The sequence below is a fragment of the Canis lupus genome, chromosome 5, assembly GCF_011100685.1.
Source record: "Canis lupus familiaris isolate Mischka breed German Shepherd chromosome 5, alternate assembly UU_Cfam_GSD_1.0, whole genome shotgun sequence".
NCBI classification, from domain to species: domain Eukaryota; kingdom Metazoa; phylum Chordata; class Mammalia; order Carnivora; family Canidae; genus Canis; species Canis lupus.
In genome coordinates, this window is record NC_049226.1 from 57,015,107 (window position 1) to 57,026,057 (window position 10,951).

The 10,951-nt window shown below is 50.7% G+C and overlaps 2 protein-coding genes across 5 annotated transcripts; both read right to left on the reverse strand.

The window, feature by feature from the left end:
• Positions 1–235: 235 nt before the first annotated feature.
• On the reverse strand, positions 236–1,837 carry AURKAIP1 (aurora kinase A interacting protein 1). Of its 4 annotated transcripts, none has more exons than XM_038537610.1 (4): positions 1,711–1,837; positions 1,238–1,322; positions 496–941; positions 236–410 (listed from the first exon to the last, which is right to left on the reverse strand). In XM_038537610.1, the coding sequence occupies exons 2-4, from the start codon at positions 1,284–1,286 to the stop codon at positions 309–311; spliced, it is 597 nt and encodes a 198-aa protein (XP_038393538.1). In that variant the 5' UTR covers positions 1,287–1,322; positions 1,711–1,837; the 3' UTR covers positions 236–308. The 4 variants fall into 4 exon arrangements, with proteins under 4 accessions (XP_038393538.1, XP_038393540.1, XP_038393539.1 ...); XM_038537612.1 differs by having other exon boundaries at positions 1,613–1,826; XM_038537611.1 differs by having other exon boundaries at positions 1,607–1,737.
• Positions 1,838–2,606: 769 nt separating this feature from the next.
• Positions 2,607–10,951, reverse strand: CCNL2 (cyclin L2). The gene is given in 12 exon segments (XM_038537606.1): positions 2,607–3,572; positions 3,574–3,646; positions 3,797–3,889; positions 3,973–4,084; positions 4,915–5,056; positions 5,142–5,246; positions 5,452–5,551; positions 8,003–8,067; positions 9,044–9,164; positions 10,020–10,129; positions 10,334–10,408; positions 10,643–10,951. Coding segments are annotated over 12 exon segments (1,572 nt in total). The 5' UTR covers positions 10,937–10,951; the 3' UTR covers positions 2,607–3,290.

Consider the following 10,951-nt stretch of genomic DNA (forward strand, 5'->3'; position numbering starts at 1 on the left):
AAGACAGTACATGAGAGTGGGCCTGGGCCTCTGTCTACAGCTGTTCTGACATCATATTAGTAAATGAGGAGCCTGTCACTCCTGTGGGCTCAGCTCCAGAATAAGAGTCTTCTCAGGGAAGGGATCCCTATCTGCATCCTGGGGCTCTTGTGTCTCCTAGGAAACTGGAGGTTGGCACCAGCATCCATCCCAAGACAGGTGACACTTAGGCAGCAGGGGATACAGGACAGTCAGGGACAGAGGAGTTCCAGAACATTTATTACAGTGGGTTGCCAGCAGTAATAGGTCAGGGGAGAGGAGCACTAGATTCATTTGCCTTTCAGGTAGATCTTGGGGGTCTGCCAACCTGCAGGGGCTTCCTTCAGGCCTGCCTTCAGCCAGATACGCCTCAGGTCTCTCTCGAACTTGATCTGCGGGCACAGGAAGGGACAATGGACTGGTCGGTCTGTAGCACAGTCACACATTTCCATCCCAGGTTGAAAGGCTCGCGCTTACCTGCTTCCGTCTTAGGCGTCCTTCTCGGACCTTCCGCCGCAGGAACCGGGTCCTCTTGACTAGCTTACGGTACTTGTGATGGTTCATCTTTCGCCGGCGAATCTTCAGCACATTTTTGCACTGCATCTGGGGAGCATCCCAGACCTCCTCCATCCCCTTCTCAGCCCCCTGGCCCACCTGGCTAGGCGGACACTCATAGAGTTGGGATGGAGCCAGGGTCCCTGGGGCCCTGGCCTCTAGTCTGGGTAGGAGGTAGTGGGCGCTCAGCCAGCTCTCCAGGGGGCTGATAGACATCTTCCTAGGGACCAGCATCTCCTCAAGCTCCAGCTGGAACCTCTTCCCAGGGATGGAGGCAACTCCACTTGGGCGGGCTGGCTGTGTGCTGTAGCAGGGCCTGCAGGCTCGCCTGCCCAGCAGCCCCGAGGCCGGCCAGGGCCGACTGCAGCCTGCAGAACAGGGAAAGGCACAGTTACCACCCAAGCAGCGATGCTAGGGCTGAGCCCAGCCACCGCGGCTGGGGAGCAGCGCTGTCCACACGGAGGGGGATGCCCCGCACCTTGTTCCCTGCAGGAACTCACGCTGCCGTTCTCAAGCCCAGGCCTTCCCTTTTTGCTACTTGGTTGTTGGCTGGCCCACCTCCAGTGGGACGCACGGGCAGGTTGAGGGCGGGGGAAGGGGGGGGCAGGGACTCCTCGCTCCACATTCCTAAAGCAGGGTGCCTCTACACCCCGGGGTCCCTTACCTGCCCGAGGAACAGCCCTCAGCAGCGGGATCAGGCGCACCAGGAGCATGGTCCGTGGTTGTGGGGACCCCAGGCGCTCCAGGGGCTGCAATATAGGCAATGTAGGTGAGCGGGGGGTTACGCGGGGCGGCCGGGTTCCTGCCCGTCACCCTCATCACCTTGTCCCGCCGCGGCTCTGACTGCACCTGGAGCCTCCGCAGCCGACCCCCACGAGCCTCGGCGCCCGCCCAGGGACCCGCCTTGGGCGCACGGCCGTCAGGGCTTGCAGGCCCCGAGGCGGCGGTCCCCGTCCTAGCCCGGCCTCACTCGAGCGGCCCCGCAGCCGCGGTCTCCCGCAGACCCTACCCCCACCTAGCCCGGGGACCTGACACTGACCACTCCGGCGCCGACTTCAGGCACTTCCGGTCCTTCCCCAAACCGGCCCCCGGCCTCGCGTGCGACCCCCTCCTCCCAGCGCCCCCTGGCGCCCTCACGGCGTCCGACTCCGCGGCGGTGCAGGTCCAGCCGGGCCCAGATAGCGGCGGTTTCCGGCCAGAGGGACGGCCCTCTCCGCCCACAGCCCGCAGCCTCAGCCTCTCCCTTATGGCGGCGAGGAAACTACATTTCCCATAAGATGCCCTGTGCGCCTGTGCAGTAAAGCCTCGCATCACGACCGACCAATCCGAGGCAGGCGGACGTGGCGTCGGCCCAGCGACGGAAAGAGTTCTCGGGGAGCCGACAGCGGCTGGTGAGCGAACGGCCTGGATCCCATATCCAGGGTCAAGAGGAGCCCCGCGGGAGGCGCCGGGGGTGCATGGAGAACATGGCGCTTTTGAAGGCCGAGAGCTCCTCTCCTGTGCCAGCGGGAGGACACCCAAAGACCGCAGGCAGCCCGGGTGTAGCTCCCCAGGATGTACCCCGCCAGCGGTCTTGCTAAGGTCGGCGTGGACAGTGGACCTCCGCCCCAGGGACTTGACTGCGGGCGCCCCGACCTCCCAGGAGGTGTCGCTAGGATTCCCAAGCAGCAAGGCCTCCACCCTCCCTCCCTCCGGGCATTTTACCGGCAGGTCACCGGAACGAGTGAGCCCCCTGGACCCACCGCCCTCGCCTTTCCTGGGGCCCACGCCCCAGCTGCCCTCCCAGCCGCCACCTACCCGACCCACACTTGCTGTCCTTCAGGACTAAGAGGATTGCAGGACCATTTTGTCCTTCCCCGACCCTCCCTCCGTGAGGGCCCAGAAAGTGGCGTTTGTCGGGCAGCAGACATGGCTCAAGCTCATCACGAGCCTCGGTGGAAGAGCAGTCCAGCACTCAATGAGACGAGAGCCGGGACTACAGGGCGTGCACAGGAACGAGCAAGCAGAACAAACCACACATTTCTGAACCTTCCGAATGTCCTGAGTAGAGAGAATTGTGTTTATTTAATCACGTAAAATGCATATATAGGAAACCTCTATTTGGGAGCTGGTGGCCTGCACACAGCATCGCACAGATAAAAATATACGACTTTCAACACAGATCTAAATACCTTCACATTTTAAAAATCAGAATTCTCTACACAAGTTTTAAGCTGACAGAATTCAAGTTCTGAGTTTTCATATATAGCTTTAACTTGTATTAAACACATGTTTATTTACAGGGCGGATAGAGAATAAGGGGCTATTAAGGCCATTTTCTCATCGTGAAACACTGCAAAATATGTACAGAAGTACAACCTAATATAGGCAAAGGTTCTAAAAGTCATTTTCTTGGTTTAACGTAATTGAGTATTGGTATGGGAGTAAAGACACAGCCTGTCATTAGCACCAAGCCACACCACTAGGATGTACGTGTCCGCTTCCACATCCAGCTGCCACAGGGCTGGCTGCTGAGGTGGGCCCTGTGCTGGCACCGGTGTGTACCGTGCCCAGGCCGGCCTAAAGGGCACCTCGCCGGCCTCTTGATTCCATCTCCAAAATCACGAGGTCCAGAGTTAACAGCCATTTCCAAAAAGAGTCACACACCACAAGGCAGTCATGCCCTGCCTGGTGTGCACACCAAGGATCAGAGGGCAGCGCTCTGGGAGCCCAGCACCTCACCTCCGATGCCTGCTGTGACCAGGGTGATCCCGCTCGTAGCGATGACCTGTTCGCTCGTAAGACCGAGAACGCTCCCTTCGCTGATCTCTATAGTAATGACTTTTTTTCTTATATTTCCCAGAATTATCTGCCCGCTCCCGTGAGCGGCTTCGAGAGCGAGAGGAGCTCCGGCTCCGGGATTTGTGTGGTTTCTGGGTGGGGTACTTGCAGTCCTTAGACTTCCGGTAGCTCCTCACCTTGGAGCCCTTGTACGGAGCACCTCTGTGTGCCTGTCTCGGGTGGGGAGTCACTCCTGCTCCGTGAGCGGCTCTGAGACTTGGACCCACCAGACGTGGAGCCACTGTCACTTTTTCTGTGAGGAAGGACAAGCACCACCAAGTAGGTGACCATTCACCCCAACCACCTCCGGCAGCCACATCACCAGCCACCCTGGGGAAAACATCCCCTTGCCAGGTGCAGCCCCACCCCCCAACCAGGGGAGCTCTGGGCAGCAAGCACATACCTCCTCTTAGGAGAAGCAGATCGTGATGGGGACCTTGAGTAGCTCTGCTCACGACTGCCGCTCCGACTTCGACTCCCTCGCCCCTTTGGCAAGCTGAGAACACAGTGGGAGCAGTTACAGGCTTGAAGTCTCTGTAGCCCACCCTGAAGGCCTGCTTGGGATGCATGGGTACTCACCCATTTACTGGGCTGTCAGCCTTGATCTTCTTCACGCCATCCGTTTTCCTCTTGGCGTTTCTCACAGAGAGCGGGGAAGCTTTGTTTCCTTTCCCTTCTTTGGGGGATTCTGCTAGACCAAATACAGAAAGTTTAAAACCTGACCATCAGGGAAAAAAAAAAAAAAACCTGACCATCAGGAACCTGTTGTGATAGAAAACATATTAGCACAGCAAGACACCACCACTAATATGGGATGTAAGGAGACTCCCTGGTCGTGGCCTGGGACTCAGAACCTAACCATGCACCCAAAAGACAACAGACACAGATAAGCCACCTGTCTCCCTCGCTTTCTCTCAGGGACTGGGGACATGCTACAACCCAACAAAATAATCTACTACCCCAGATTTATAAAAATTTTCATCAGAAAATAAGCTAATTAGGTGGGCTGGATTAAAAAAAGGATTTTGGAAAGCCTGTCCACGTCCCTTGCTAATGAAAATATAAAAATAAGGTATGCCTGGCTGGCTCAGTTGGGGTGCATGCAATTCTTGATCTCAGGCTTTTAAGTTCAAGCTTGACACTGGGTGTAAAGATTACTTAAAAGTAAAATCCTGGGGCGCCTGCCTAGGTGCCTCAGTCAGTTAAGCATCTGCCTTCGAATTGGTCATGATCCTAGGGTCCTGGGATCAATCCCCACGTCAGGCTCCCTGCTCATTGGGGAGCCTGCCTCTCCCTCTCCCTCTGCCACCCCTCATGGCACATGCTCTCATACTCTCAAATCAATTAAGTCTTGAAAATAAAATATAAAAACGAAAACTTTAGGAGCGCCCCCTCACTTCACAGATCAACAAATGTCTGCTGGGGACCGTGGTTCCTGCCGAGTGCTCAGGCTAGCAGACACACAATTCCAAGAGAAATCTGGAGGAAAGGAGGGCCCCACATCCTTACACTCATGCTCACCGAGCTTGGGGGCAGGTGAGAACCCTGAAGCATTGTCCAGAGCCTGGGTGCTAGTAGGCAGCAGGCCTCTAGCTTGTGCCTTGGCCTCTTCAATGGCATGCCTTCTCTTCTCTACTTCACTTTCAAGGTGTGTCAGATCAACCTGTGGGAGTCAAAATCCAAAAAGATTCAGAACCAGGTACTTCTAGGTAACACAAATGCATATGTTACATGAAAAAACATAGAACCTTTTTCCGAGTATAAAGCTGAAGGATTTTTAAGCAGATTTCTTGAATTTCTTCTTCAGTTGCTCCAAACAAAAGAAACCAATGGGGACGATTGGGCAAAGGGATCTGTAAACACAAATATCATCACTTTAATACTTTTTTTCATGGCCACGAAGATTCTTCGGGCAATAAAAAACAAGCCTTTCTGGTCACCCAGAAACAGGCTTTTTATTGGCATTGATGCACATAATCTGAAGAACACTACATAGAAGTTTACTGAAGGCTGGAGAAAGAATCAGACCAGGATCCCCTGTGGTGGCACAACACTGACCTCCAGTGTCCGGGCAGCAAGATAAATGCAAGCACAGGCAATGCTCTCAGGCTGGAACCTCACGAACACATCTGTGCGTAGGCTGTCATTCATGTAATTCCTGAAAACCAAATGCAGGAAAGACTGCAACGCCCCGGACACCCCCAGGATACCCGTGCACGTCATCTAGATAAGATCACTACTCTATGCAGTCTACTCCTAGGCTTAGAGCTACACAGTCCTGTGAGGCTCAGGATTCCTGGAGAGACATTCTAACTGCTTTTTGCGAATACAGGACAGGAAAACAGGGAATTTACTGGAAAAAAAATCTAAAAAGCTGGCTGAATGTCAGACAACACATGTTGCTATGAAAGAGAACCGACTTTAACTTTACTTTTCCCTCAACTTCTGGCTGTTCTCGTGCAAAGCACAATGCCTCAGAGAGAAAATGTCTACTGTAGTGGTTGAAATGTACTTGATGAATATCTAAATGCTCAAAATCCATAGTGCAGAGAAACATGCAAACTCAAATGAATGGGCTGAGCAGGCAGCCTGCGAGGGCTCTTCTGAGACAAGCCGTCCTCTTGCATCTCTTTTCCTTGAAGAGGCGCTCAGGGCTTGGCCCTTCTCCTTCCATGAGTCCACTTGGAAAGGGAAAACACCCTCGGGCGCATGGGGACATCATGCAGAGGAAGGCTCAATGCCCAAAGGGAAGTCCTCTTCTCAGGTTTATCAAAGAACGGTTTCCAAATTGTCCCATTTCAATAACGAGTCTTAAAATGAACATTCATAAAATCAGACAAAAGCAATAAAACACTACAAGTTTCATCATAATCAATACATTTAAAACATTACTTTAGAAGATATAAAAATACAAAACATTTGCATGTTTAAAAAGCTTAAGGATTTTAAAATTGGCTACGTTTTCAACATTTTCCTTTAAAAACATGTCTAAGATTTAACAGACCAAAATCAGATCTCATATTAATTTCATCATTATTGCAAAAACAACACATTAATTCCATGAGAAAACAGTCAAACAGAGCATACATTTGTTGCTCCTAACATACCCCACTATGGCAACCCTTAGAGTCAGGCCACACCCACAGGGTAGCCAAGTCGGCTGTGTGATTTGATAAACCCCCACCCCAACCCTGGTAACTTTGCCCTAAACCCTGGAGAAGGTGATACACAAACCCACTCAGACTTCTCAGTGATATATTCAACATATGCCAGCTAGGGGCACCTGGCTCTGGAAGTTCTTGCTCCAGGCATCAAGAGATAATCAAGGAAAAAAACCTACATAATGGCACCAAGGCCGTAGGTCTCAGAGCATTGCAAGTGAACAGTTCAAACACTTCATAAACATAAGCATCAGTAACTTTTTTGGTTCTAATATTCAATACTCAAATAGTAATAACATTAATCTATTAACTTTTAAATCCTAAAAACAAAACAAATGAATTCCTTGAGATGTATATTTAAACTTATTGCTTATCTAAGTTACAATATAAAAAGTGTCCATGAAATAATTTAAAGATGCACACCTTTTACTAGAATGTATCAACACTTAGCTGCTGAAAAGAGCAACTTTAGGACTTCCAGGAATAATGCCATAATCCCACACTGAAGTCTGAATTCCCATCAGCCAATTCTTACAGCTTTCCATAGAAATTTTTTTAAGAGAAAGGTACTGCATCTTTATTGCACAGGTACAGCAGTTTTAAAGGGACAAATTTCAAGTCAAGACAGTTAACTCTAATCAATACAATTACCAAAGCACGACAGAGGATTAACAAGAAGCACAACCGTCAGAGAACCACAGCAGCAGTCGGCCAGCACTATACTATCGTGCGCATACCACCATCTAGAGCCAGCCTTCGGTGGAGAGCCTGCACTGGATTGGCTGAGGACGGCCGCTGTCCCTGCACCAAAGCGCTTGGACAGTAGAGGAGAAGTCTTAGTCACTTACCCTCAGAGGCTACCCTTTGATTGAAAGAGTACAGAAAAGAAAAGTCAAAATAGGTTCTCTATTAGATATGGCATAGCACCAGACAATTCAGGCAGCAAAAATATGACCCTTACAGACTTAACTCCGTGGGAAAAAATTCACAAAGTACCCAGCACTGACTATTACTTTAGGCTTCATTTCTAACATATGCATTGTTAATACTGGTCCCCAGAAAAACTTTACCCTAACCCTCCTTCTCCCACAGGATTGTAATAAGAAGCAGTTAGAAGCAACTTCAAAGAAGATAATAAAGTCACTACATCGACGTTGGCACCTGTGGGAAAGATCCCGATATGCCAAGTCAACAGTCTCCAAAGGGAAGCCCAGTGAATGCTCTCCTGGAAGGTCGGGGGAGGGTATGGGCCACCTTACCGTTATACTAGTGGCTGATACTTTGGGAGGCTGGTTAGAATTTACACTGCAGGAACACTGGGCACTCAGACAACTCAAGCCCACAACCAAGTCATGGGACTGACTACCCACTGCCCAAGTGCCTCAAATCAACATATTCCTGCACTGCCCTTGCTGGTCTCATAAAACAAGCAAGGAAGGTCAACTCACCATGAGGTCTGGACCAGGTGCTGGTTACGCTCACACTCTAACACCTGAAGGTACATAACGATTATCTGGAAGATACAGGTCAGGTAGTTATTACCAAAAACCTCGAGAACCCAAAATTCAGATCTTGAGAGCGTCCATGCAGTAAATATGAGCCTCATGCTAGATCCCAGAGGTGACTCCTGGTCATATGCCTGGTGCACAGCTCAGCTGGAGGGGAGTTTTTGCTGACAGGCCCCACTACCTGCTTTCCAACCCAGGCACCACAAAAGCATGTGAGGACCAGGCTGCACTCACAGCAAAGGCAGCCGCACTTTTCATGGCCATCACAAGGCAGATGCTCATTCTCATCTTCGACATAGTTTCCATCAGTGAGATTAGCTTGTCTTAAACATCTCTGTACCCTAGTCACCACCTTACACAAAATATGGTGTAAAAATACTTCAGCAAATTTTTAAAAAGCTCTAAAATCTATGTTAACTTATCAAGAATTTGATTTGATGTCAGAAAGTCAAACAAGCAAGAGAGAAAATAATACGAAGAAATTCACCAATAAAAAACAAATAAAAGCAAAGACGCAAATTGCAATCTTTTCTTTAAAAAAAAAATTTATGTGTGTCGCATTAAAAGTTCCCATGGTACTATATAGGAGCCATCCTCAACTGTCATGTGCTGCAAAGCTGCTTTAGTTAATTTAGAAATAAAGGGTTCAGAATCCTTCTAATTCCCCCACTAAAGAAAACAGCAACTTTAGAAAATTAGTTGTTGAGGAAAAAAAACAGAAACTGACAGATCTCATTTTTACAAATTCATCACTATTTTTGAAAGCTCAAACTCAAAAGATTCCGTTTCCAAAGCTCTTGAAAACATACTAGTAAAATTAACAGGTAGTATAAAGGCAATTAACAAGTAAGAAACTTTCAGACTTTAGATATAAATTGGAAAACCAAGTCAGGAACACATTTAATCCTCTTCAGAATTTTCAATCTTGGTGAGAACGGAGCAGTCAGGTGGGCTCCCGTGGCAGCTGGGCCACATACCCACCTTGTGAGGGTGCTTCACGTGGACACAGAAACCCAGCTCTTTGAGAACTCGTCTTTCTGCTTTTATAATCTGATTCTTTAAATTAACATAATCTTGATCCAACAGTAGAGGCACAGGTTTCCTACACAGACAAAGCACATGTCTACATAAGGGTCAAATAAAACGATGTCTTTCGAATCCCAATTACCTCCAAATGGTGAAAATCCACTGTAAATATAATATAGCTGTAGCTAGTTCACTTTGTTTCCTTTAACCAGAGAATCTTCCTAAAACCCCAGAGCTAACTTGATTATCCATTTTCAATACTTTTCCTTACAAGCAACAAACACAGAGCATAAGATTTCACGATCTCATCATACAAGTACTAATCTCACTTTACCTGACTCAAGACACAAATGTATCTGTTATAAGTGAACGGAAAACCACAGTACCAACAATGTAGGATATTTAAACAGCCTAAAACTCTATTTTCCAAAAGGCTTCCATGACCTTGAGGAGTATAAAGTTTGGGTTGTCTAGACAGTGGTTCTCAACCAGGAGCAATTTGCTATCTCCGGGCCAAGTCTGGAGACATTTCTGGCTGTCACAACTGAGAGATGAACCGTTAACATCCAGTTCAGAGACCAGGGTACTGTTAACCATCCTACAATGCACAAAACAGTCCTCACAATGAAGAATCATACAGCCTAAAATGTCAATGGTGTGGAAGTTGTGAATCCAACTCTAGAACATTCGGAGACAGGCATTAGCAAACAGGGAGACCAATGTTCATAAAACCGTACCCACGGTGCCCTGCCCTTTTTACTGGGGTTCCTTCACTCATCGAACGGCATCTGCGGGGTACCTCCTGGGCAGCAGGCCTCTCCTGTACACAAGTTTAACAGCTCAAACCCTTAGTTTTGTTTCAGAAACGTTAGTGAAACTTAACCACAGAACAAGGCGACCGATATTTACAACAGCTCTGACAAAGACTCACTTTTTCTCTCTCAGATGCCGAAGGCGATGAAAAACGTTGATGACATCCCGTATCCGTCTCGGGGCCTCCTCTATCTTGGAGGCCAGGTGAACACAAGCCATTGACACGTGCTGAAATGCAAGCATGTCAACACATAGATGTGTCCCTTCCCATCATACCGGCCTCCGACGACTCAAAGAGAGCGACGGGCGCAGAGCAGGGCCTCGCATAAAGGGCCGCCGCGGCGAGAGCACTCTGAGCGCAGGCACTCAAGGACAGCACGCCACCCCGCACCACCACGCCGCTGCCCCTCCCCGACACGACAGAGCCATTACCTCCATGGAATGCTTCACAAAAGACTTGGTGTAGAAGAACCGCTGGAACAGCACCTGCCCGGTAGCCATGGCCACCTGGAAAGAAATGTTCCGTCGCTTGTAAAAGCTTCGCGGTGAAGCCTCTCGCTCCGTGCGACGAACGGAGACGCTGGCGCGCACGCTGGCAAGCCACCGGGGCCCCGCGGCCCCGCCGCCCACCCAGCCTCCCGAGAACGGCGTCGGCCGCCCGCCGCCAACAAAGGGTCCGGCCGCCTCCACAGCGCCGGCGCGGCGGTTACCTCGGCCCGTGGCTCGTGGCCGCGCCCTCACCTGCGGCAGGCGGAGCAGGATGCCGGCCGCCTGGATGAGCTCGCAGCCCACCACGCGGAGGTCGGTCTCCGTGTCGGTGTCGAGGCCGCTAGACATGGACGGCGTGAAGCGGAGCTTGTCGTCGGGCAGGAGGCAGTTCTCCAAGGTGATGAGCACCCCGGAATACAGCCGGTCCCCGATCAGCATCCCCTGCGCCCCGGGACCTGCGCTCCCCGAGCCCGGGGTGCAGGCCGCTGCCGCGGGGGCCGCCGGCCCGGGAGCCCCAGCCGCGACCGTCGCCGCCGCCGCCGCCATTTTGTACCGCCGACT

Bases quoted from the DNA above. Each gene is read 5' to 3' on its own strand.
- AURKAIP1 (XM_038537610.1), bottom strand. From the start codon at position 1,286: ATGCTCCTGGTGCGCCTGATCCCGCTGCTGAGGGCTGTTCCTCGGGCA. The intron at 942-1,237 runs GTAAGGGACCCC...CCTGTTCTGCAG, and splicing joins GAGGGCTGTTCCTCGGGCAG to GCTGCAGTCGGCCCTGGCCG. The intron at 411-495 runs GTAAGCGCGAGC...CTGTGCCCGCAG, and splicing joins GACGCCTAAGACGGAAGCAG to ATCAAGTTCGAGAGAGACCT.